The sequence below is a fragment of the Molossus molossus genome, unplaced genomic scaffold, assembly GCF_014108415.1.
Source record: "Molossus molossus isolate mMolMol1 unplaced genomic scaffold, mMolMol1.p scaffold_m16_p_9, whole genome shotgun sequence".
Classification (NCBI taxonomy): Eukaryota; Metazoa; Chordata; class Mammalia; order Chiroptera; family Molossidae; genus Molossus; species Molossus molossus.
This window is the reverse complement of record NW_023425403.1, coordinates 18,967,563-18,989,515: the sequence shown is the minus strand read 5'-3', so window position 1 is coordinate 18,989,515 and position 21,953 is coordinate 18,967,563. Positions and strand designations below refer to the sequence as shown.

The window sequence follows — 21,953 nt, the reverse complement described above, 5'->3', positions numbered from 1 at the left end:
AATGATAAAGATAATACCTATTATAGAAAATCTGGAAAACAGGAAGGAAAATTATTGTAATTCCAGCAAGCAGAGATAACAACTACTGACAATTTGAAACATATGTTTTTAGGTTTTTTTCTATGAATGTACATTTAAATATACATATCCCTAAGTATGTATCTATTTACATCGAAGGAATGTCAGGCTTTATATGAAGAACTATATTTTGATATTTTCAACAAATGTTACAACATAGGTGTTTTTTAAAGTTATTAAATTTTCTTGGAAAACAATTTATGATGATCACAGAGATTCTATCAGATATGCATGCCAACATTTACTTAACTACAGTATTACTCTACAGTTAGAAATACAGGGCATTTTCAGTTTTCCCCACTAAGTATCCTTCTAAGTGGATATGTTTTTCTAGAACAATCCCCCATGATAGACATTTCTTTAGGATTTTTCTGCTTATTATTAACTCTGCAAAGAGCGGTGCCGATACACTCCTTTTCCTTCTTCTCCTATTAATATTGTATGCTTAATTTTTTTCCTTTTTCTTTGTATTGTATCTATATTAGATAATGGATGCTAACTAAACTTTTGCAGTCATCATTTCACAACATATGTAAGTCAAACCATTACACTGGACACCTTAACCTTAAATAGAAATATATGTCAATTATATTTCAACATAACTGTGAAAAAATAAAGTTCAGTAGCTATATTAAAAAAAAATCTATGCACTCTGGCCCATGTGGCTCAGTTGGTTGAGTGTTGTCTCAGACACCAAAAGGTGGTGGGTTTGATTTCTGGTCAGGACACATGCCTAAGTTGCAAGTTCGATTCCTGGTTGGGAGGCAACCAATGGATGTTTCTCTTTCACATTGATGTTTCTCCCTCTTTTCTCTCTCTAAAAGTCACTAATAAAAAAAAAAGAATGAAAGTTTTTTTTTCAAATCTATGCCAATTTGATGGGCTAAATATGGTATCCTATTTCAATGTGAATTCTTTTAATTACTCTTGAAATTAAACCATTTTTATTGATTTTTTAGGGGGAGAGAGAGAGAAACCTCAATGTGAGAGAGAAAAATCCATTGGCTACCTCCTGTACACCCTCTACTATGGATGGAGCCAACAACCCGAGCATCTGCCCTGACCAGGAATCGAACCAGGACTTCTCAGTCTACGGGACAACACTCAATCCACTGAGCCATACCTGCCGGGCTAAGCCATTTTTATATATTTATTATCTATCTCTATTTATTATCTGTCTCTATTTCCTCTACTGTAAATTGTTTTCCATGCCTGTTTTTGTTTATTGTGGTACTTACCATTTGCAAACTGATTTGTAGGAATTCCTCATATAACTTAAGTACAAAGCCTAGGTTATATGTATTAAAAATATTTCCAGCATCATTTTCTTTAGCATCTGATGACACTTTCCCCTGTAACGTATCATGAGATGTCACTTGTGCCCCAGTAGAGTTGAGCTGAACTGCTTTACAATGGGGCAGGCCTCACCGCATTACCTGGAGGGATGAATAGAGGGGACACATACGCAGGGCTTGGGGTGTTAAAGCTGAGGTTCTGGAGTTGAGTTCTCAGCACTTCTGGCTTCCCCCCGGATATTCCCAGTCTAACGGCTGAGAGTATACATTTTCTCAATGAACACACCAATTTTAGTTTCACAAGTGGTTACAATACAGAATCTGGTTGTATTTATTTGTCTTTTTAGATCCCTTTCAGATTGTCTGCGTTTGGCTAGGCAACTTTGGTCTGAAGACTTTCTCTCTCTTTTTTTAATCATCTGAGGATATTTCTCCATTTATCTTCAGATAAAGTGAGAGGGAGGGAGAGAGAGAGAAACATCGACCTGAGAGGGACACATGGACTGGTTGCCTCCCACACGACCCCGACCAGGCCTGGGGATGAACCGCAACCGAGGTAAGTGTTCTTGACCAGAATTGAACCCTCAACTCAGTGGTCTGAGGGCTGACGTTCTAACCGCTGAGCCAAACTGGCCAAGGCTGTCTTTCTTGCTCTCATTGCATTTCCTTGAAAGGCTATAAAAACTGAACACACTCTAACATACTCTTCTGTGTTTCTAGGTCGACCCACTTCTCACCCCATCTGCTTTGACACAACCCTCTTCTCTGAAGCTCTGTAACCTGCAAACTCCCTTCTAGGTGAATATTTCTATGCTAAGATTCTTTTGGTTTCAAAGGCGAAAAACCAATTCAAAGTGCTCTAGCAAAAGCAGAGGATCTATTGTAAGTCTTTGGGGCAGGGGATGTAGCTAAGACTCAAGAATAGCTGGCAAGACACCAAAATGTTGTTGAAAAATCCAAGAAATATGCTCTCACTCTTTTATTTGCTATCATTTTATATGTGCCTTTTTCTTTCTTGGTGAACTGGATTTCCCCTGCTCCCAAGTCCCTGTGATAGTCTAGCGATAGCTGCTCATGGTTTCCCATGTAACCCTTGGGCTCACAGAAAGACTGACGTTCCCCTCTCTGTCCGGAATCTTGCCACCACAGAACATGCCACTTTGGCATAAGGATTATTTTGAGCCTGAAGGTAATTGAGAAGAAGCAAATATAAGAAAAGCACCCTGCCTTCTCCTTATTTGCCCAAAAGCAGGATGTCAATTTTCAAAGGTGTTCCTACTCCTTCTCTACCAGGAAGGGCAACTTTATTATTTATTTATTTATTTGTTTGTTTGTTTATTTATTTATTTTTTGGTGGTACGTGCCCCTGGCGGGAACCGAACCCAGGACTCTCTGGTCCTCAGGCCGACACTCAACCACTGAACCAAACTGTCCAGGAAGGGCAACTTTAGACCCTTATCACAGGAGAAGACAGTAACTTCGATGTTCATAACCACCCCACCCCATGCCCATGATTGCCCTCCCCTTACCTTACTTATATTGTCAGCTGAAATTGCTATATAAGCCAGAGTCCCAATTACTCATTTCCCCCTGGTTATCTCTCAGGTATACTTGAGCTACGTATATTAATAAATTTGTTTGTTTTTCTCTTGTAAATCTGTCTTTTATTACAAGAGTCTTAGCCAAGAACTCAGAAGGTTAGAGGGAGAGATTTTTCTTTCCCTTCAATTCCAAATCTAAACTTCTAAGATAGGAACTTTGGCCATTTCAATTAAGTGCCTGCCTTGGGTCTAATGAGCAAAGTGGTAGTGTGGGGTCACCTTGTACAAATGGCAGTTGGGGACCCGCTGCTCTGGTGGACAGGTGGGGCAGTTAAAGGGACTGCTGTGAATTTATGCCCTATAACTTCTCTCGCAGATTTAATGTTATATACCATGAAATTGAAAAATAAACTAAAACTATCAAGTTTAAGAATGTCAGCTGTGCCTGGCCCGTGGGGTTCAGTGGACTGATTGTTGTCCCATGGACTGAGACATCCCAGTTTGATTCCAGGTGAGGGCACATGCCCGGGTTGTGGGCTTGATCCCCAGTAGGCGGTGTGCAGGAGGCAGCTGATCGATGTTTCTCACATCCCTTCCTCTCTCTCTAAAAAAAAAAAATCAATAAAAACATATTTAAAACAAAGAATATCAACTGCAAGAAAGTAAATCCTGAAATTTAAGAAAAAGCTGGGAGTTTGGTCCTGGTTCAATTCAGTTGTTTGGCAGAGAGAAGCCTCTGCCAGGATGCTGACAGGCAGGAGGGTGGGCGGCCACGCCCAGTGCAGCAGGGAGCCGAAGAGGAGGGGATGCCATTCCAGCATGTGGTGGGAGGAGCTCCGGATGGGCCACTTCAAAATATGCTGCTTTGGCATATTGATTTCTTTGAACTGTAAGTACTTAAGAAACAGCAAATGGAGGGAGACACTTTCTCTGAACTCTCCTTATCTGCCTAAATCCTCCAAAAAGAACACAGTTGTCATGGATCCCATCAGCCAGGGAGGACTGACTCAGGTCAGAAGAGACTAGAAATTGACCCCCAGACACACTTTGTTACAAACTATCATACCTCCCATTTCTTATTCTAAGGGCCCATTCATTCATCTTTCCTCAAAATCTTTACTCCCCCTCAGGTGGCCCTAGTAAGATGGCATTTAACCTGAATTCTAAGTCACCTCGGGGAGTTAGGCATTTTTCCCTGGGTATCGCCCATGTGTACATGAGTTATACATGCTAATAAACTTCTGTTTGTTTTTATTTTATTGATCTGTCTTTCATTACAGAGGCCTTAGCCAATAATTCATAAAGGTAGAGGGAAAATCATTTTTCCTCTCCTACAAACATAAACTCCTAGTATAAGGCTCCTATAATTTCTCCAGTTCTCGCTCTCTCTTTCTCCCTCCCTCCCTCCCTCACACTCTATCTGGAGATAAATGGAAAAGTGTCCTTGGGTGAAGATTTACAAAAAAAATAATAATTTCCCCAGTTTACTTTGGGAAATATTTTCATTAATTCGTGTATTATGTTAAACTTGTTTTTTAAAATGTATTTTAAAAAGCCAAAGGAAGGAAAAAGAATAATAAATTTAATATTCTATACTAGAACAAAATCCACATTCCTAATACATAAACTTAATATTCTCAGTTTTGAAAATGTAAATTAAGTGTTAATATAATTGCATCCAAGAACAACCACAGCCATGGAACAATATTACCTTAGAGGAAGGGAACGGCTTCCTCAAATTGTTTCTAATACCTGAAGGGCCACTGGAGTCCGGGAACAAAGGAACAAAGCCGAGGGGTCTGCTGGCTACTTCATCTGGACTTCCACGAAACCTGTTCTGACGATTATGAAACAGACAGTATCTTTCTAACCATTGAGAGGACCATGGCTTTTGAAGACTGTCTTAACTAATACTGGCCGAATGCTTTATTTTACCCCTTGGTGAGGAGAACAGAGACAGAACCTTTCTCAGGTAGTCTATTCGGGCAGCCTACACAGGGCCTTCCGTGAACATTAGATGAGTTTACAGTGAAGTTGGACCAACCATGATGCCTATGTAACGGCACGCCATAGACCCTTATTATTTCAAGACATCTCACGATTTCGTTGGATGAAAGTAGAGTAAGTAGGGAATCAGGTTTCATTGTTCTAGTTTACAAAAAATGAACAGAAACTTTCCTCTTTTGGTACAAGAGTAATAAGTATCAAGAAGAACTTAAATGGTAACTTTGGCTTTTCTGTCTTTTAATAAATACGTGCCTTTATTACAATAATAATCAAAATTAACGTTCTTTGGGAAGACTTCACATTTTTGAGGCTATGCTGTGCTTTATGCTGCGTGTTATATGATGTCACCAAAGATTTTCTTTTCTTTTTATTTTAGAAATTATTCAAGATTTTGTTTGAATTTTAGAAAGAAGGATACAATATCCCTGTCATCTATTTAAAAACTAATGGTTGCCTAAATTTGTTTTCTAAAATGGGAAATCGTTTTCAAAACTGTGCAGACAGAAGAAAGGTCTTAAACCATTTGTCTCACTGTCACCAAATCTTACGAGCAAACCTGAAATTTCAGACTAGTGACTAAAACTCTGCTTGCACAGTTGTGCACGGCACGCTCCATCCACGGAGGGTGAAACCACCTGAGCGACCTCACCACGCGTGGAGCACGGGTCTGCCCCGGTGGCGCCTGCCTATCACAAGACACACTTCCAGTGGGGCTTATCTGGGCGTGAGGCACGGAGGGGAGGGGGCATCGTCTCTGCTCCCCACCCCCCCATTCCCTCCTCCTGAACCTGCTTCCTCCACAGTGCCAAGTGTGCTATAGTTAGCTTCATGTGTCATTACTATTTCACAGATGTTTTTCATTTATCTTTCACTGGAGTGATTTTCCTCCTTTTTCTCAGGAGAAAAATGTTTGCACCAGGATTGGGGTTTCGAATGGTCAGGGGTAAGGTGGGGGGCAAAGGGACACTGCCACTTACAGACCCCCAGGGCACTCTCTGGAGTTCTAGGTGACACTGTGGCCAATTCCTGGGTCTTCAGTAGAATAGCTTGGGTCCTGCCTCGCTCCAGCTGAAAGTACTTTCAACGGATGCTAAAAATACATTGCAGTTTATTTTCCTCAGTCGGGAGCATATGTGTTCCCACTTGACCTGGAAACAAAGAGATCCAATGTTCAATCTAATGCTGCCCATTCCAAGATAAATTTGTTTTCTGTAGAGCAAGGGAAAGAAAAAACAACAGACATTTTGGTACAATTTTGCCTTTGCTCTCAGGAGGAGCCAGTGTCTTGAACACATTTTTTTATGCTCCCTGTTGGAAGTTAAGTGATCACTCTCAGACTTCTTAGCCAATGCCGATATGAACCGGCTCTCGTTCAAATCAGACGGTGAGTCCAAGGCAGATTCATTACATTTGGGGAAAGGAGGGTAAGGAAAGTTTTTTTTTTTTTTAACCAAACAAAATATGTCATTTGATCATTTAGTATTTTACCTTCTTTTTTTAAAAATCTTCATCTCAAAAGACAGAATCTGAAATACCCTCTAATTGAAGTATAGATTTTTTTTTTTTCAAATCCTTACCCAAGAATGTTTTTCCATTTATCGTCAGATAGAGTGGGAGGGGGAGAGAGAGAGAGAGAGAAACATCGACATGAGAGAGACACACCAGGGTCAGCAACTGAACCCCAACTGAGGTACGTGCTTTTTGCCGGAATCGAACCAGGGACTCTTTGGTCCAAGGGCCAATGTTCTAACTGCTGAGCCAAACAGCCAGGGCTGAAGTATGGATTTTTATGGACACTGTATTTAATCCTTTCTTTAAAGTAAGCAAATAAACAAATCAAACACAGTTTATCTAAAAATAGCAGATAAATTCTGTTTCTCGCTGTAACAGTTAATAACAGATGTTAAACCTAGTTCTTGTAGTTTGGGGATACTGTTTATTTAAACCTTTGGCTTGCCCAATAGGACATTCTCCGATACATATTGTAAGAGCAAAGTTCACTTTTACTGAAGACAGGTTGTCATCCCTGCTCTCCAGCTGGTACCCCTTCTCTACAGCTTAAAATACAGTCGGCTGACGAGTGAACTTAGACCCATTCCCCTCCACCCCCTCACCCCCAAGAAACAGCACAGTGATTAAAACATGAGCTTTGGACTCGGCCTCATTGTGAGTCTGGATTCTGCCACTCACTAGCTCTGTCTTCATTTTTCTCCATCTATAAAATGAGGATAAGAATGGGACCTGCTATTCAAGGCTGCTGTGAAGATTAAATGACATGATGCATGAAAAGCATACAGCACAGTGCCTGAGTGACAGGAAACCTTTAATACGTGTTAGCTCTTATTACTAGAGATTATTCTTAGATACCTCAGCCAGCTCCAATACAAAGAGTTTAGATGACGTGACCTTGAAGATCCCCTGTGGTTAAAATGTCCTATGTCAAATTCAGCTTTATTTCTAATCCTCCTTGGAACAAGCCTAAAACCTTTTAGAGGGACGTGCCGTTCTTTGCCTTCTTCTGTCTTTCCCTTGACTTCCTCCACTTTATCTCCAACAAAATCAAGCCCAGAGGGGTGTGGCCTGATTAAAACCATGGAGGTGAGAACGTTGCCAAGGAAGTTGCTGAACATTTTCAATGATGGGAGGTCAAGGAAGGACGAAGGGTGAGTGAGCTTCCAGAGAGCAATGTGCTGGCATACTGGGGACCAAGCCAGAGTACGGGGCCCAAGGAGGGAACCAGTGGGACAGCGGACTGGCCCAGACCACTTATGTACAATATCTGACAGAGAAAGGAGGTCGGGCAATGAGACAGTAGTTAGGGGGTCAGCAAGAGCAAGAAAAACAGTCTATCAAGATGGAGGAAAGTCCAGTATGTTGAAGACAGAGCAAAAGAAATCAAGGACGAAAGCTTCCTTGGAGCATGGCGCCAGTCTACCAAGGTGAGAGCAGAGCAGCCCTGCTGCCTGGGCCGTCCAGACTGCTACTGACAGATACTTACATTTAAATGGAAGCCTCTTGCCCAGAATGTACAGGATCCTCCCCTCTAGCTAGTCACCTCTTTTAAAACCTCGCTCGACCCCATTTCTTGACACATGTTCTCCTGCTCCCCTAAAAGATGTGTGCCCTGGGAGAAAGCCAGTGTGGGACGTTACTGCAATCGTATGGCAGTAGCTGAAATGAAAATAGTGTCTCAGAGCAGGAAAAACAGGATAAATGAAAAGATTTGGGCAAGTTTATAGATTAGGTCCACGGCATTGGATAAATATCCAAGGCAAGAAAACTTCGAATAATCAGAATCCCTCGTCTCCAAACCGAGATGATCATTTTTTTTTTTCTTTTAGGAAAACCCTAACACATGCAGGGCCTGGGGCAGGACTAAAATGAAGACCTATGTACCAGGTGCCGAAATGGTTAAATGTGCTACATCAGGCTGGCAAATGTGGCACACCCACACCCCTCAATCTAACCTGGGCTCCATCCAGCACAATGAGGAGCCTGTTGGCACAGAGGGACAGTCAAACTCCATCCACACCCCAGAGGCCTGGAATGCTCACTTAACTCCCCATTAACTATTAAAGAGGGCCCCACCTTCCACAAGCAGGCTTGAGGCTGTTTGCACAGGGATTTCAGTGTCCTTCACACTAAGAGGCTTGTCCATCCTGCCCCTTGGCCCATCAGAAGCTTGACCACAAGGGGTGGGGTGTGGCAAGAGAGGACCAGGTTCAGTGCCCAGGGCAAACTCTTTGTCAGGGTTTGAGAGCCACACAGGACACGTATCTTTTCCTGGAGTTTAATTGTATCATTGCATTCTTCTCATCTGACTTTCAAAGAACCCTTGAACAAGACTTTTTACCACAAGGTTTCCCACAATATTGTCGGCAACAGCACGTAGCAGGCTGAGGGGCTCAAAGAGAACGTTCCTGCCTAGCAAACTCATCCACGCCCGGCTTTGGTGCCTCAGTGAGGGCCAGGAGAGGCCCCGAACAGGGTGTTGTCTGGTCCTCGCCAGCACTTTATCAGATGAAGCAAATTACACATTATCTCCTGACAGAGGAAGAGCACACTTTTCAGAGACATTTAAAATGGAAGTATAATTTTCTGATGGCTTCTAAAGGGGAATGGTTTAGAAGAGATTATTTAGATCTAATCCAAACCACTGCAGGACTTCATTTTAGCCATTTGAGGTAGGGAGCCAATGCCTTCTCCAGCCTCCATGCACAGGCTGAGGTTAAGATTTGAGTTAGAAGAAGCTGAAGGGTGGAGATTTGGGGTCTGTCCACAGAGATGATGCCCTCAGAGGAATAATTCCACGGGGAGTTGGCACACCTGACTCTACCCTTTACCTGGTTGCTTAATGTCTTGGGCCTGTTTCCCCCTCTGTAGAAAAAAAAAAGGGTCAGTCTACCAGTGGTTCTCAACCTTCCTAATGCCGTGACCCTTTAATACAGTTCCTCATGTTGTGGTGACCCCCAACCATGAAATTATTTTTGTTGCTACTTTATAACTGTAATTTTGCTACTGTTATGTTTTAGGTGACCCCTGTGAAAGGGTCGTTTGACCCCCAAAGGGGTTGCAACCCACAGGTTGAGAATCACTGGTAGATGACTTAGAATTTTTCTTGGGATGGGAGGCACAGAACCCTCCAGCAATTTGATCTTTCAGGAAATCCTCAGGTGAACACAGCTGAGCTCTCCTTGGCAAGTGCTCACATTTAGTCTCTGCCACCCACCTGCTGGAGGGTCCTCCAGTTACAGGATGTAGGGCAGGTTTGATAACCATCACCTGGGCAGCTTTCCATCTGAGATGTTTAGTCCTCTCATTTGTTTCATATGAACTAATCTGGAGCCAGTGATGGACGTGATAACCAGAGAATAGGTTTTAAGATGCTGGTAAATTCTGAAGGCATCATTTACTTAGCATACATATGACCTCAAGGAAATTTCTTCAGAAGGAAAATATCAACCTTCTAAGTGAGCACTGAGCTGTGAATTTTGCCTGAAACGGCCATTTTCTTGAACCTACTGCACAATGAGCCCTGTACCGTTTGGGGAGATGGTATTTATTTCACAGGGTTGTAGTGAATATAAATGGGACACCCCAGATAAAACTGTGCTTCACCAGGCGCCCCGCTCCTCCCCCAGTGAGGCCTGCTGAGGGCCGTCCCCAGGGGCACTCAGAACACGTCCCAGCTGGTCTGGCACAAAATAGGGCCTCAATAAATACAGAGGCGATGAATGAATGGTTGTTTGCGTTTCTCCTTTTGTGTAGTTATTAGCTCCTACAATAAACCCAGGCCCCTGCATTCTGCCAGTGCCATCACGGTGTGGCCGCAGGGGGAGTGGAAGGGGCAGGGCGGTAAAGAACGAGTCAGGAAAGAGCGAAGCCTACACCCCGGGAAAGAAGAGAAATCCACCGAGGCGCAGGGCCAACAAAGAGCCAGGCGCAGACGAACCCAAACAAGAGGGCCAGGCCTCGGATCCGCAGCCAGGACGCACTCGCCGCGCGCTTCCCGCCAAGCGCGGTCCGCACCGGCGCCCGCACCCCGCGAGGAACCCCTAGCCCCGCGTCGGGCGCCCGCCCCCGGGGCGGTGCCGGGAACACGCGGCGCCTCCGCCGGTCACGTGAGGGCCCAGCCGCCGGGCGGCGCTGCCGCTTCCCGATCGCGCCCTCCCAGAGCCGGGGACGCGGCGCGCGGGCTCTCTCCCGGGCCCCGGGAAGCAGAGACAGGGAGGTGCCGCCGCCGTCCCCTCCTCCCGGCTGCACCCCGGCCCTGTGCTCGCAACATGCCCGCCGCGAAGCCAAGCGCCGCCCTCCGGGAGCTGGCGGAGGCGACGCCGCTGCGGGCCGCGGGGCCGCGGCTGCGAGGGTAGCGGGGCCGGAGTGGGCGCGGAGACGCCGCGAGGCGGGCGGAGCGGGAGGAGGAGCAGCAGGCATCCTCCGCGGTGCGGCGGGCGGCAGCCCTGCTGCCCGGCGCGCCCATGGCCCAGGAGGTAGGAGAATGCGAGCGGCACTCCCCGGGGGCTGCCGCCGCCTCCCCCCGCGCCGCGGGCTCGGCGCCCCCCGGAGCTGCTCGCGTCGCCGCCGCTCCCCAGCTGCGGGCGCCCGGCCGCTGGCTGCGCTAGGACCCACAGCCGGTCGCCGAGGGGTGGTGGGGAGGGAGGAGCGAGAGGGACCCGGGGACCGGCGCCCGCTCGGGCGCAGCGGGGCAGGTAGCTGTGGGCTCCCGCGCCCTCGTGAGGGTGTCGGCCCGGGGCCCCGCCATGGCAGGGAAGGACAGTGGGAATCTGAAGACAGTGAGGCTGTGGCGGGACGCCGCCCTGCGTGCCAGGAAGCTGCGGAGCAACCTGCGCCAGCTCACCCTCAGCGCGGCCGGGGGCTGCCCCGAGGCCGGGGCCGACTCGATCGACTCCCCGGACGCCCCCCAGCTCGTGCTGCCGGCCAACATCGGGGACATTGAGGTGCTGAACCTGGGGAACAACTGCCTGGAGGAGGTGCCAGACGGGCTGGGGTCGGCGCTGGGCAGCCTGCGGGTCCTGGTCCTGCGCAGGAACCGCTTTGCCCGGCTGCCCCCGGCGGTGGCCGAGTTGGGCCACCACCTCACAGAGCTAGACGTGAGCCACAACCGTCTGACCGCCTTGGGCGCGGAGGTGGTGAGCGCCCTGCACGAGCTGCGCAAGCTCAACCTCAGCCACAACCAGCTGCCTGCCTTGCCCGCCCAGCTGGGCGCTCTGGCCCACCTGGAGGAGCTGGATGTCAGCTTTAACCGGCTGGCGCACCTGCCGGACTCCCTCTCCTCCCTCTACCGCCTGCGCACCCTCGACGTTGACCACAACCAGCTCACTGCTTTTCCTGGGCAGCTGCTGCAGTTGGCGGCCCTGGAGGAGCTGGACGTGTCCAGCAACCGGCTCCGGGGCCTACCTGAGGATATCAGTGCCCTGCGTGCCCTTAAGATCCTCTGGCTGAGTGGGGCCGAGCTTGGCACCCTGCCTGATGGCTTCTGTGAGCTGGCCAGCCTGGAGAGCCTCATGCTAGACAACAACAGGCTGCAGGCTTTGCCCGCCCAGTTCAGCCATCTGCAGCGGCTCAAAATGCTCAACCTCTCCTCCAACCTCTTTGAGGAGTTCCCTGCAGCGCTGCTGCCCCTGGCTGGTCTGGAGGAGCTCTACCTTAGTCGCAACCAGCTCACCTCAGTGCCATCCCTGATCTCAGGGCTGGGGCGGCTCCTCACCCTGTGGCTGGATAATAACCGGATCCGCTACCTGCCGGACTCCATTGTGGAACTGACGGGCTTGGAGGAACTAGTGCTGCAGGGGAACCAGATTGCTGTGCTGCCAGACAACTTTGGCCAGCTCTCCCGGGTGGGCCTGTGGAAGGTCAAGGACAACCCACTGATCCAGCCCCCCTACGAGGTCTGTATGAAGGGGATCCCGTACATCGCAGCCTACCAGAAGGAGCTGGCCCATTCCCAGCCAGCGGTGCAGCCCCGCCTCAAGCTGCTCCTGATGGGCCATAAGGCTGCAGGGAAGACCTTGCTCCGTCACTGCCTCACTGAGGACAGAGTGGAGGGAAATGAAGGAGAGGACAAGGAGAAGAGCTACCCACCTCCACCTCCTCCTGTGAGCAAGGGCATTGAGGTGACCAGCTGGACAGCCGATGCTTCCCGGGGCCTGCGGTTCATTGTGTATGACTTAGCTGGAGATGAAAGTTATGAGGTGATCCAGCCCTTCTTTCTCTCCCCAGGGGCCCTTTATGTGCTGGTGGTGAACTTGGCCACCTATGAGCCACTACGATTTTCTACCACGGTGGGCTCCTTCTTGCATCGGGTGGGGGCCCGGGTGCCTCATGCCGTGGTGTGCATTGTGGGCACGCATGCAGACCTGTGTGGGGAGCGGGAGCTGGAAGAGAAGTGTCTAGACATTCACAGACAGATAGCCCTGCAGGAGAAGCATGATGCAGAGGGGCTGAGCCATCTGGCCCAGGTGGTGGACGAGGCGCTGGCCCGGGACTTCGAACTGCGCTCAGCCAGCCCCCATGCAGCCTACTATGGTGTTTCAGACAAGAACCTTCGGCGGCGCAAGGCCCACTTCCAGTATCTGCTCAACCATCGGCTGCAGATCCTCTCCCCCGTGTTGCCCGTGAGCTGCAGGGACCCTCGCCAACTACAGCGCCTTCGGGACAAACTGCTCTCGGTAGCTGAGCACCGGGAAATCTTCCCCAACTTGCACAGAGTCCTGCCTCGGTCCTGGCAGGTGCTGGAGGAACTGCATTTCCAGCCACCTCAGGCACAACGGCTTTGGCTAAGCTGGTGGGACTCAGCACGCCTGGGCCTGCAGGCAGGTCTGACTGAGGACCGGCTGCAGAGCGCCCTGTCCTACCTGCACGAGAGCGGCAAGCTGCTCTACTTTGAGGACAGCCCGGCCCTCAAGGAACACGTCTTCCACAACCTCACCCGCCTCATTGACATCCTCAATGTCTTTTTTCAGAGGGATCCTTCCTTGTTGCTGCATAAGCTGGTCCTAGGGACCAATGGAGAAGGAGAGGGTGAGGGGGAAAACTCCCTAGTGATGGCACTACCCACACCGAACCAGGACCTGCTCCGGGCCACCCAGCTCCATCATTATGTGGAGGGCTTTCTGCTTCATGGGCTCTTGCCGGCCCATGTCATTCGGTTGCTGCTTAAGCCTCATGTCCAGGCCCAGCAGGACTTGCAGCTGCTGCTGGAGCTGCTGGAGAAGATGGGACTCTGCTACTGCCTCAATAAACCCAAGGGCAAGCCTTTGAATGGGTCCACGGCCTGGTACAAGTTCCCATGCTATGTGCAGAATGAGGTGCCCCATGCAGAGGCCTGGATTAATGGGACCAACCTGGCTGGGCAGTCTTTTGTGGCTGAGCAGTTGCAGATTGAATATAGTTTTCCCTTTACCTTCCCACCTGGGTTGTTTGCACGCTACAGTGTCCAGATCAACAGCCATGTGGTGCACAGGTCAGATGGGAAACTTCAGATCTTCGCATATAGAGGGAAAGTTCCTGTGGTGGTGAGTTACAGACCTGCCAAGGGGTTTCTGCAGCCAGATACTCTGTCCATTGCCAGCCATGCATCATTACCAAACATATGGACGGCATGGCAAGCCATAACCCCCTTGGTGGAAGAACTGAATGTCCTGCTTCAAGAATGGCCTGGACTGCACTACACTGTGCACATTCTCTGCTCTAAGTGCCTTAAGAGAGGGTCGCCCAATCCACACGCTTTCCCAGGTAAGTGGAGAGCGGGATCTGGCTCTTCTTTGCTGTGTTTTAAGATGCATTTTTTTTTTATTTTTGGAAGATTTTTTTTCTCATTTGTAAGATTATCATTTTAATCTCACAGGCTCCCTAGGAAGGCTTCTCAAGGTTAATACAGGGGGTTGGGGGACAAACATTTCATGAGCAATATGAAATATATGCCCCAGTCTCATATGCCTACAAGAAAGATTCAGACTTCCAAAGTGGATTCCAGTCAAAACATTTGGATCTCCTTTTTCTCTCTTCCCAATTTAGCCCACCTTTCATGGGAGCAGATTTCACAGGTGGCTGAACAGAAGATAGTGTCTGACATTAGTCTCTTGCTGAGCCTGGGCTATAAGGCTTATTAGACATATATGGAAGGGTTTGAGATGCTCTGAGTTCGACATGTCTATTGTCATATTTTGTTTGTTTAAATTCAGAGTGTAGTCATAAAGTAAAAATTATTGCTCAATTTTCATAAGAAATTACAGAGAAGACTGAGTAATTGGGTTGGTAAAGACAATACTGTTATTAATGATAAACTAGTGAAGACAAAACTTTCCGTCTGTAATGCATGACTAAGTCCTGGGATCACTGTTTCACTCACCACACTCATGGGCGTGAACAGTAGACTGCTGAGATTTCTGAGGGGAGTTTCCTTGGGTATTTCCTGGAACTGCACGCTTCACAGGTGTAAGGTTTGTTTCGTAACAAGTGTTAGAGAGAGTGGAGCTTTTTGGAAGTACTTTGTAAGAGTTGGAAGAGACAAAAAGCTGCCAAGAATTTTTTTTCTCTTTTGGGGAGTGTTTTCCAACAGCCTTCCTTCCTTCCTTCCTTCCTTCCTTCCTTCCTTCCTTCCTTCCTTCCTTCCTTCCTTCCTTCCTCATTCCCTCCCCCTCCCTCCCCTCCTCTCCCTGTTGTAAGTGAACGGGAGAATCCAGGACAAGTAGTCTGGGACTTCTGAGCCTGGTTGATAGGCATCCTGAGTCGTCAGTTTGGACTAAGTCCATGTCCCACATGTGAAGACATTCTTTGGAGCAATTCTTTAAACAACTCAGATATTTGTGGAGTTCAGGCTTGGTTAACAACATTCCAAGTGTCCTCAGGACAACCCCAATGATAGTATCATGGCCAGTGTCTCCCCTCAGTCCCCCACCCCCAGAGCACACTGAGAGGTGATGAAATGGAAGACTGTGTGCCACTGTGATCTTTGTCTTAGTCTGAATAGTCTGAATGCAGCTTGTCAGAGTATCGCGAAGGAATCAGACACCAATATTTCCAAAGGTAACATCCTCCCGTTGCCCTACATCTAGGCTGAGCTTAATTCTTCAGCTTGAAAAAAGCACCATATTCAGTTACCAGTCAACTGAGCCATCCATTCTGTATGATTATCTGCTGTCTTCTCAGAGTCTGAGGCTTGGTAGTCACTTCAGTTTGTTTTATATTTGCCATTGTATTTTCTTAATGAAAGCAGATACTTCTTTATTGTGTTACTGAATTGAATAAAGTGGTTGAGAGTTACATAGTCATAGAACAGCTGATTGAAGGAGCTACCTAAAGCCAGTTCTTACTGCAGATGGAACATTAATACAACTGATGTTATTAGCGACAAAGTAAAGGATAGGTTATCGAACAAGTAAAGATCTGTGCAGAGGAATTCTAAGAACTTGGAGGAGTAAGCAATGAGGCTGGACTGTTTCTTCCCCTAACCTCAGCTGTTTATTTTTAATAGTCATAAATTCCACAAACAGATTCGTTCCCTTTTTATCATTTGGCCTATTTGCCTGTCAAAGGAGGCACACCTCATTTGCAATCCAAGCTCTAAGGAAGAGATGTTTTTTTTTTTTTCAACATAACAAAGGAATGGTTGAAAATGGTAAAATTATCTTGTATATTGAATAGGAATAAATCATCAGGTGTTTTGATAATGTAGATTGTACATTAATTAGGGTGTACATTTAGAATATGTTCATCCAGTCCCTAGATTATTACAGTATATTTTAACTTGGCAGAAACCTTTGAATTTACTGATTTATTTTTTTTGGTCTTTTTAAGCAGTCATTTTGCTTTTTAGAAACATTGAAAAAGTTGGTTACTTAGTTTTCCATTTTATTAAAGTGTCAGGTTCCCCTGTATGCTAATACTTTTGATACAGTGAAAAAAAAAACATTGAAAAAGTTGGTTACTTAGTTTTCCATTTTATTAAAGTGTCAGGTTCCCCTGTATGCTAATACTTTTGATACAGTGAAAAAAACTGGAATTTAAAGTTTCCGTTTTGGGACATTGCGAGTAAAAAGCATCACTGTCTCCCTTGATTTTATTCAGAAGAAATGTAAAGTTGAATTAATATTTTTAAGGCCCCTTTTATGAAAAGTCTGTTGGCTCTGTCATTGTCGATAGGACATTAAATCCAGCCCGCTCCGCGCTGAAGTAGTTGGCGTCGTTAGAGAAGCACAGCGCTCCACCTCTCTGTTTTGGTTTTGATTAAGGAAAGAAATGTCATGTTTTGGGAAATCCTCAGCCAACAACCACTTGGTTTTAAAAGTTCTTGTTAAAAAAAAAATAAAAAAGATCTAATTACGTGGTCAGAGAGATGACCAATTTGTCTCATTTAGGACAATGGGGTGAGCGACAGGAGATGGTTTTGGAAATTCGAATGAAGCCTGTCATGACCCCACAAGCCGGGTGTGCGAGTCCTCCCCTGCCCTGCAGTGCTGGCCTTACCGCCAGCTTTTGACAGCAGCCAGGCTTTCTCCGCCTCCCTGTTGTTTGGGGCCCTGGAGCAAGTTTCTTCTTGAGTGGTATTTACTCATTCATTTGTTCCTTTCTACCAATATGACATCTAAACCAGAATAGCTGACTGCTCCTGAGGCTGGGTGTGTGGCTTACTGAGTAAGACGTGGAGGCCAGGACACAGGCCTACAGCAAGATGCTAGTGCCTTGCTGTTCCATTTAGGCAATTGAATGAATGTGGTGTGTGCTTCTTTTAAATAGAGAATATTTTTTTTTCTTCTTTATTGACTTTAGAGAGAGATGAAGGGAGAGGGGAGAGAGAGAGAAACATTGATGAGCGAGAACATTGAATGGCCACCTCCTGCATGCCCCCCACTGGGGATGGGGCCCACAACCTGGGCATGTGTCCTGACTGAGAATCGAACTGGTTACCTCTTGGTGCATGGGTCGATGCTTAACCACTGAGCAACACTGGCCGGGCAAATGCGGTGTGTTTTTAATTGGAAGAGTGCATCTTAGTGACTTGAACTTGGGTTCCGTAGAGTTTTTCACTAAATATCCTATTCTCCAGATTATTAGAGGCTATTTTAAAGAATAATCGGGAAGCAACCCAAAGCAGTAGACAGAATTGGTACATGGTCTTTAGATTTGGTTTCTTTCATTCACTAATGACCTCGCTGCCTTTGCACACCTCTCGTGAAGTGCCTTTTGCCCACGCTCAGTTCTTGCGCACTGGGGCACAGGGCATCTCGCCTTGTTCTCCCGTGTCCGTGTGCCGTCCGTATGCCGTGACGTCTCTTTGATTAGGTTGTTCGCTTGCGTCCTCTGAGCAGGTTCACACCCGAGGCTTTGTGGCTTCTGTAAGAGTCTCTCAGATGTTGGCCAAATGACTGTTTGGTCTTTTGTGAGAAATGTCTTTTTTTCTTTGTTATTCACATATTCTTTCAAGTTCCCAGGTGGTACTGTAGTGATCATCTTGCTTTGTACTGTGTCCCAACTTCCTTCCCCAGGGCCCCAGATGGCCCAAGTGTTCCATTGTCGCTGCATCGCTGGCCTTTCCCTTGAATGGGCCCTTCATTTTGACCACTGAAGCAAAGCAAATTCTTGCCTCATTCTATCTCGGTTTTAGAGCTGTTGCAATTTGAGCAGACCTAGTTGTTTGGATCGAATTAGTCACTGTTTGTAATTTCACAATGGTTATTAAATACCTTTTTAGTTTAGCTTTATTAATATTGATGCCTCTTGGCTTTTATTTTTGTAAACAGCCCTCTTTGAACTCTCCTGGGCTTTGTTTCATGTAAAAATTAAAACCTCAGTCATGCAGTGGGAGAAGGAAACGCCGTGCATGACAGAGTTCAAAGCCTAGAAGGGCCTTTGGAGAGTAAACTATATTAAGGGGTCGGTGCCTCTTCTTTAAACTTCAGAGCAGAATCACAAGTCCATCCCGGCACAAGCAGCTTCGCTGTCCTAGAGGAAGCACTTTTGCTAACAGAGGATTTATGTCATAGTCTGCCAGTAGACCTCACCTGACTCTAGTTCTTACTCATTTACTTCACTGTAACACCTAAAGCATTTATAGTGTGTACTTCACGGGGTTGTTTTGGGGGTTAGGTGAGAGAATGTGTTGAGAAAAATGGTTATTCCCCTTGTGTTTGTAAGGAAGTGAGGGGCTTCTGCTCCATTGTATAGGGGTGCGGGGGTGGGGCAGGAGAGGGGGCTGGAATTGGAATGAACATTTCTGGTAGCTGTCTCCATTCACCCATTAACTTCCATGGGAGCCTATTAGGATTAAGGACCTGACCATCCCTCCATTAGGGTCCCTTTTAATATATTTATTTATTTATCTATTTTATTTTTTACTTATTTGAGAGACAGAGATTGATTGGTTGCCTCCCGTATGTGCTCCAATTGTGGCTTGAACTAGCAACCCAGGTTCGTGCCCTGAACAGGAACCAAACCCTCAGCCTTTTGGTGGAAGAAATGATGCTCCAACCAATTGAGCCTCCCAGCCAGGACCCTCTTCTTTTTTAAATACCGGGAGGCAGGTGCTGTCCTCCTGTCTTGCCCTCTCTTGTCCCTCATAGCCTTGGCTCTCCTGTGCCCAGGGGTGGAGAGGAGAGTCGCTTTGTGCTCTAGGCTCTGGAAAGCACACCAGGTGGGGTCTGCTTGGGGGCAGGCCCAGCCAGGTCCCCTTCTCCCTGGTTCAGCTGCTCTGATCGCAAAGCCAGCTGCTGGGTGGAGGTCTGGGGGGCCTTCCTTCAGGCCTGCCTGCCTTCACTTCACCGGGGAGGGCTGAGGGGGCCTCACGTTGGCCTGCATTCCCTAGTCCTGCTTTTGCATGAATGAAACTGACCCTCTGAGCCCCGTTTGGCTCCTCCTGTCTGCGCAGCCTGCAGAACCCAGAGTGATTGATGGGCATCCCGGACAGCCAGCGGACGTACATGGAGACTGTTCTGTTGAACCCCGAAGCCCCTCTCCTGTGTAAGGATGGCAGTGTTACTCCAGGTACTCTTCTCGGAGAGCTGAGGTTTCGAGATGCAGGACGCACCCCTGACAGTGCCTGTGTGGGCTGAGCCGGCAGGAGGAGCTCAGAGCGAGCTGGTTATGTTTAAAGAACTCAAGAAAATCTGGTGTTTCTTAGTTGATTTCTCGGCAGAGTACTTTTTTAGGTTGTTTATGCTCTATGTCTTACAGTGTGAACTTTAAGGTAAGTACATAAGTATATATACTTATGTACTTACCTTGTGATTTTCCTGCTACATATATACCTGCATTTTGTATCCAACTCCTAACTCTCAGAAATGAGGTAGTGGGGGCAAGAGTAGGCAAGGGGGCAGCTGTCAGGATGCCAAGGTGAGTGGAGGAAACGAGGAAATGTTTTCAAGCGTTCAGTGCCAAAAATACAGAAAGCCTCCTACCCCCTGACCTTCCCTTCTCTCTCCTTGAGGCAGGGCGCACTCCCTCCCCAAAGCCTACTGTTCCACGGCTCTACCTCACCCCACCCTTGACCTTGGCCTCCAGGGACACTGCAGGTGGTGAGGAGGGCGCAGGTGTGCTGGCGGTGGTGCAGGGAAGATGTTTCTCGTGGTTTGTACCAGCTGTTTTCCCTTCTTCCACCTGCCCTTGCTTTCCAGGAGCTCCAACAGAGTTCGGGTTGCTGGTGTGAGTTCCTGGAAGGCCCTGGAAGAGGCGCTGCCTGTAGTGAGTGCGGAGATGGCCGTGTGCTCTGTGCTGTGGATGACGACTCCCAGACACCTCTGCCGGCAGGGCCACCTGGTGGAGAGGGAGAAGGGGACACTCGTAGTTATTTTTTATTTTTGGCACCGAATGCTTGAAAACATTTTCTCATTTTCCTTCCTCAACAAAATCTCTTACTGAAAATATGGCTGCTTTGTTTCTTAAAGAATAAATTAGTAAAAAAAAAAAAAGTCCCCCACCAGTTTTTTTCCTTTAGCTGTAGATTACAGAAGGCTCAGACTACAGAAGCAGAGAGACAGTCGGAGTGGGGACTGGAGAGAGGTGCTGGGGCACTGGTGCGGCTGGTGGGACATTCCCATGGGCTTGTGAGCCTGGAGGAAGAACTTGGAGCTCTGGGCAGGCAGCCCCAGGCACCCGGGCTGTTCCCGCTGCTTCCCTGGCTCGGGCAAGTCTGCATGAGGGCACTTGGGAGAAGGGCAAGGGGGAAGGGAAACTGGAGTTGTGTCAAGATCGCTCTTCGGTTTGTGTGCGCTTTTCTGCTTCTGGGTGGGGGGCTTACTGAGTCCAGGAGGCTGCTCCTGCTGCTGCTCCCTCTTCCTCCTCCTCTTCTGGAAATTCCCATCACACCAGATGAACCGCTTTTAAGGAAACAGTTCCATTCAGTGCATTCCCAGTGTCGTCCAACCTTCAGTCAGGTGCTTCTGGAGCAGCTTCTGTTGGTGGCTGGCTTCTTGCCTGGGGCGAGTTGACTGGGAATTTGTTTGCAAAATCTTCAAGGCAACGTTCTAAGGCATGGGGTAAGGAGAGAACGGCTTTTTAGGCCAGGCCTTAAGATGCCACATTGTGGAACGTCTTTTAACCTGGCTGCAAGGGGCATCCTCTTAACTTAGTGTTGATGAGAGGACAGAAGGTCCGGTCTGTGCAAACGTGAGTTAGTGGGGGACCAGCAGGCAAAGAGAGGCCCACGTGGGTACTGTGTAATTCCTATCTTCTGTACAGTGCTCTTTGGTACTAAAATTTGAGACGAGCTCTCAAATGATTGGCAAAGCCATAGGCAGATATGGGAGTTAAGGGGATTGGGGGTTGAGTGGATTCAAAATTAGGTCATTACCAAATTAGATCGCAAGTGTACCATAGGTTTATTAGCTGGATTCTGTCATCACTCACTGTTGAATACCTGCGGTATACAGAAGTCTGTACTGAACTGGGACTTTTAGAAGAATAAAGTAAAATACATGGCCTTGGCCGTGGGGAGCTGAGTAGGGAGGGACTTTGGTTGATGTTAATTGTTGATTTTTATATGTGTGAAATCTGACCACAGAGAACTTCACTGGCATGTTTCAATAATAACTGGCTTTTGATTTTTTGGGGGGAAAAATACGATCACACTCAGAAAAATTGGCTACAGCTTTGAGTTTGCTTGACGTAGGTGAGTAGGTGAAAAGTAATGCCCAGGTCTTTTCTGTTGATTTTCCGTTTGGATCGCTTGTTTGCAAGAATGGGCAGATCTCAAAATAGGCAGGATGCTGAAATAGGAAAATGCATAGTATCTGAGGATTTCTAAAATCTTCCCAAATGAATCAGCTTTTAGAGAGGAAAAAAATGCCTCCTCTTTCAGGAGACTTTACATTTCTCAGAGTTATTTATGGATTTGCTTTTATTTTGAGAGGAGTTGAAGTCATCAATGATTTCTGAACACCAAAGACTGCATGAACACTGACTCCAAAGACAGTATAAATTAAATTGGATACTGTCATCATGAAAATATATAGCTGCTACTTATAGATTTCTTTGATGAAGGATGCTTTGTTGAAGTGGCTTTTTATTCTTAGCATAG

The 21,953-nt window shown here is 47.2% G+C and overlaps 1 protein-coding gene across 11 annotated transcripts in view; it reads left to right on the top strand.

Annotated features, from left to right (window-relative positions):
• Positions 1 to 11,108: 11,108 nt before the first annotated feature.
• MFHAS1 (malignant fibrous histiocytoma amplified sequence 1) overlaps positions 11,109 to 21,953 on the top strand; it is a 73,753-nt gene continuing 62,908 nt past the window's right edge. For 6 of the 11 annotated variants that reach the window (XM_036249824.1, XM_036249820.1, XM_036249819.1 and 3 more), the window contains exon 1: positions 11,115 to 14,176. In XM_036249824.1, coding sequence (XP_036105717.1) covers positions 11,182 to 14,176 — 2,995 coding nt within the window. In that variant the 5' untranslated portion in view covers positions 11,115 to 11,181. Of the gene's footprint in view, positions 14,177 to 21,953 lie in introns of all 11 variants that reach the window. The other 5 variants (XM_036249826.1, XM_036249823.1, XM_036249822.1 and 2 more) reach the window with 3 other exon arrangements.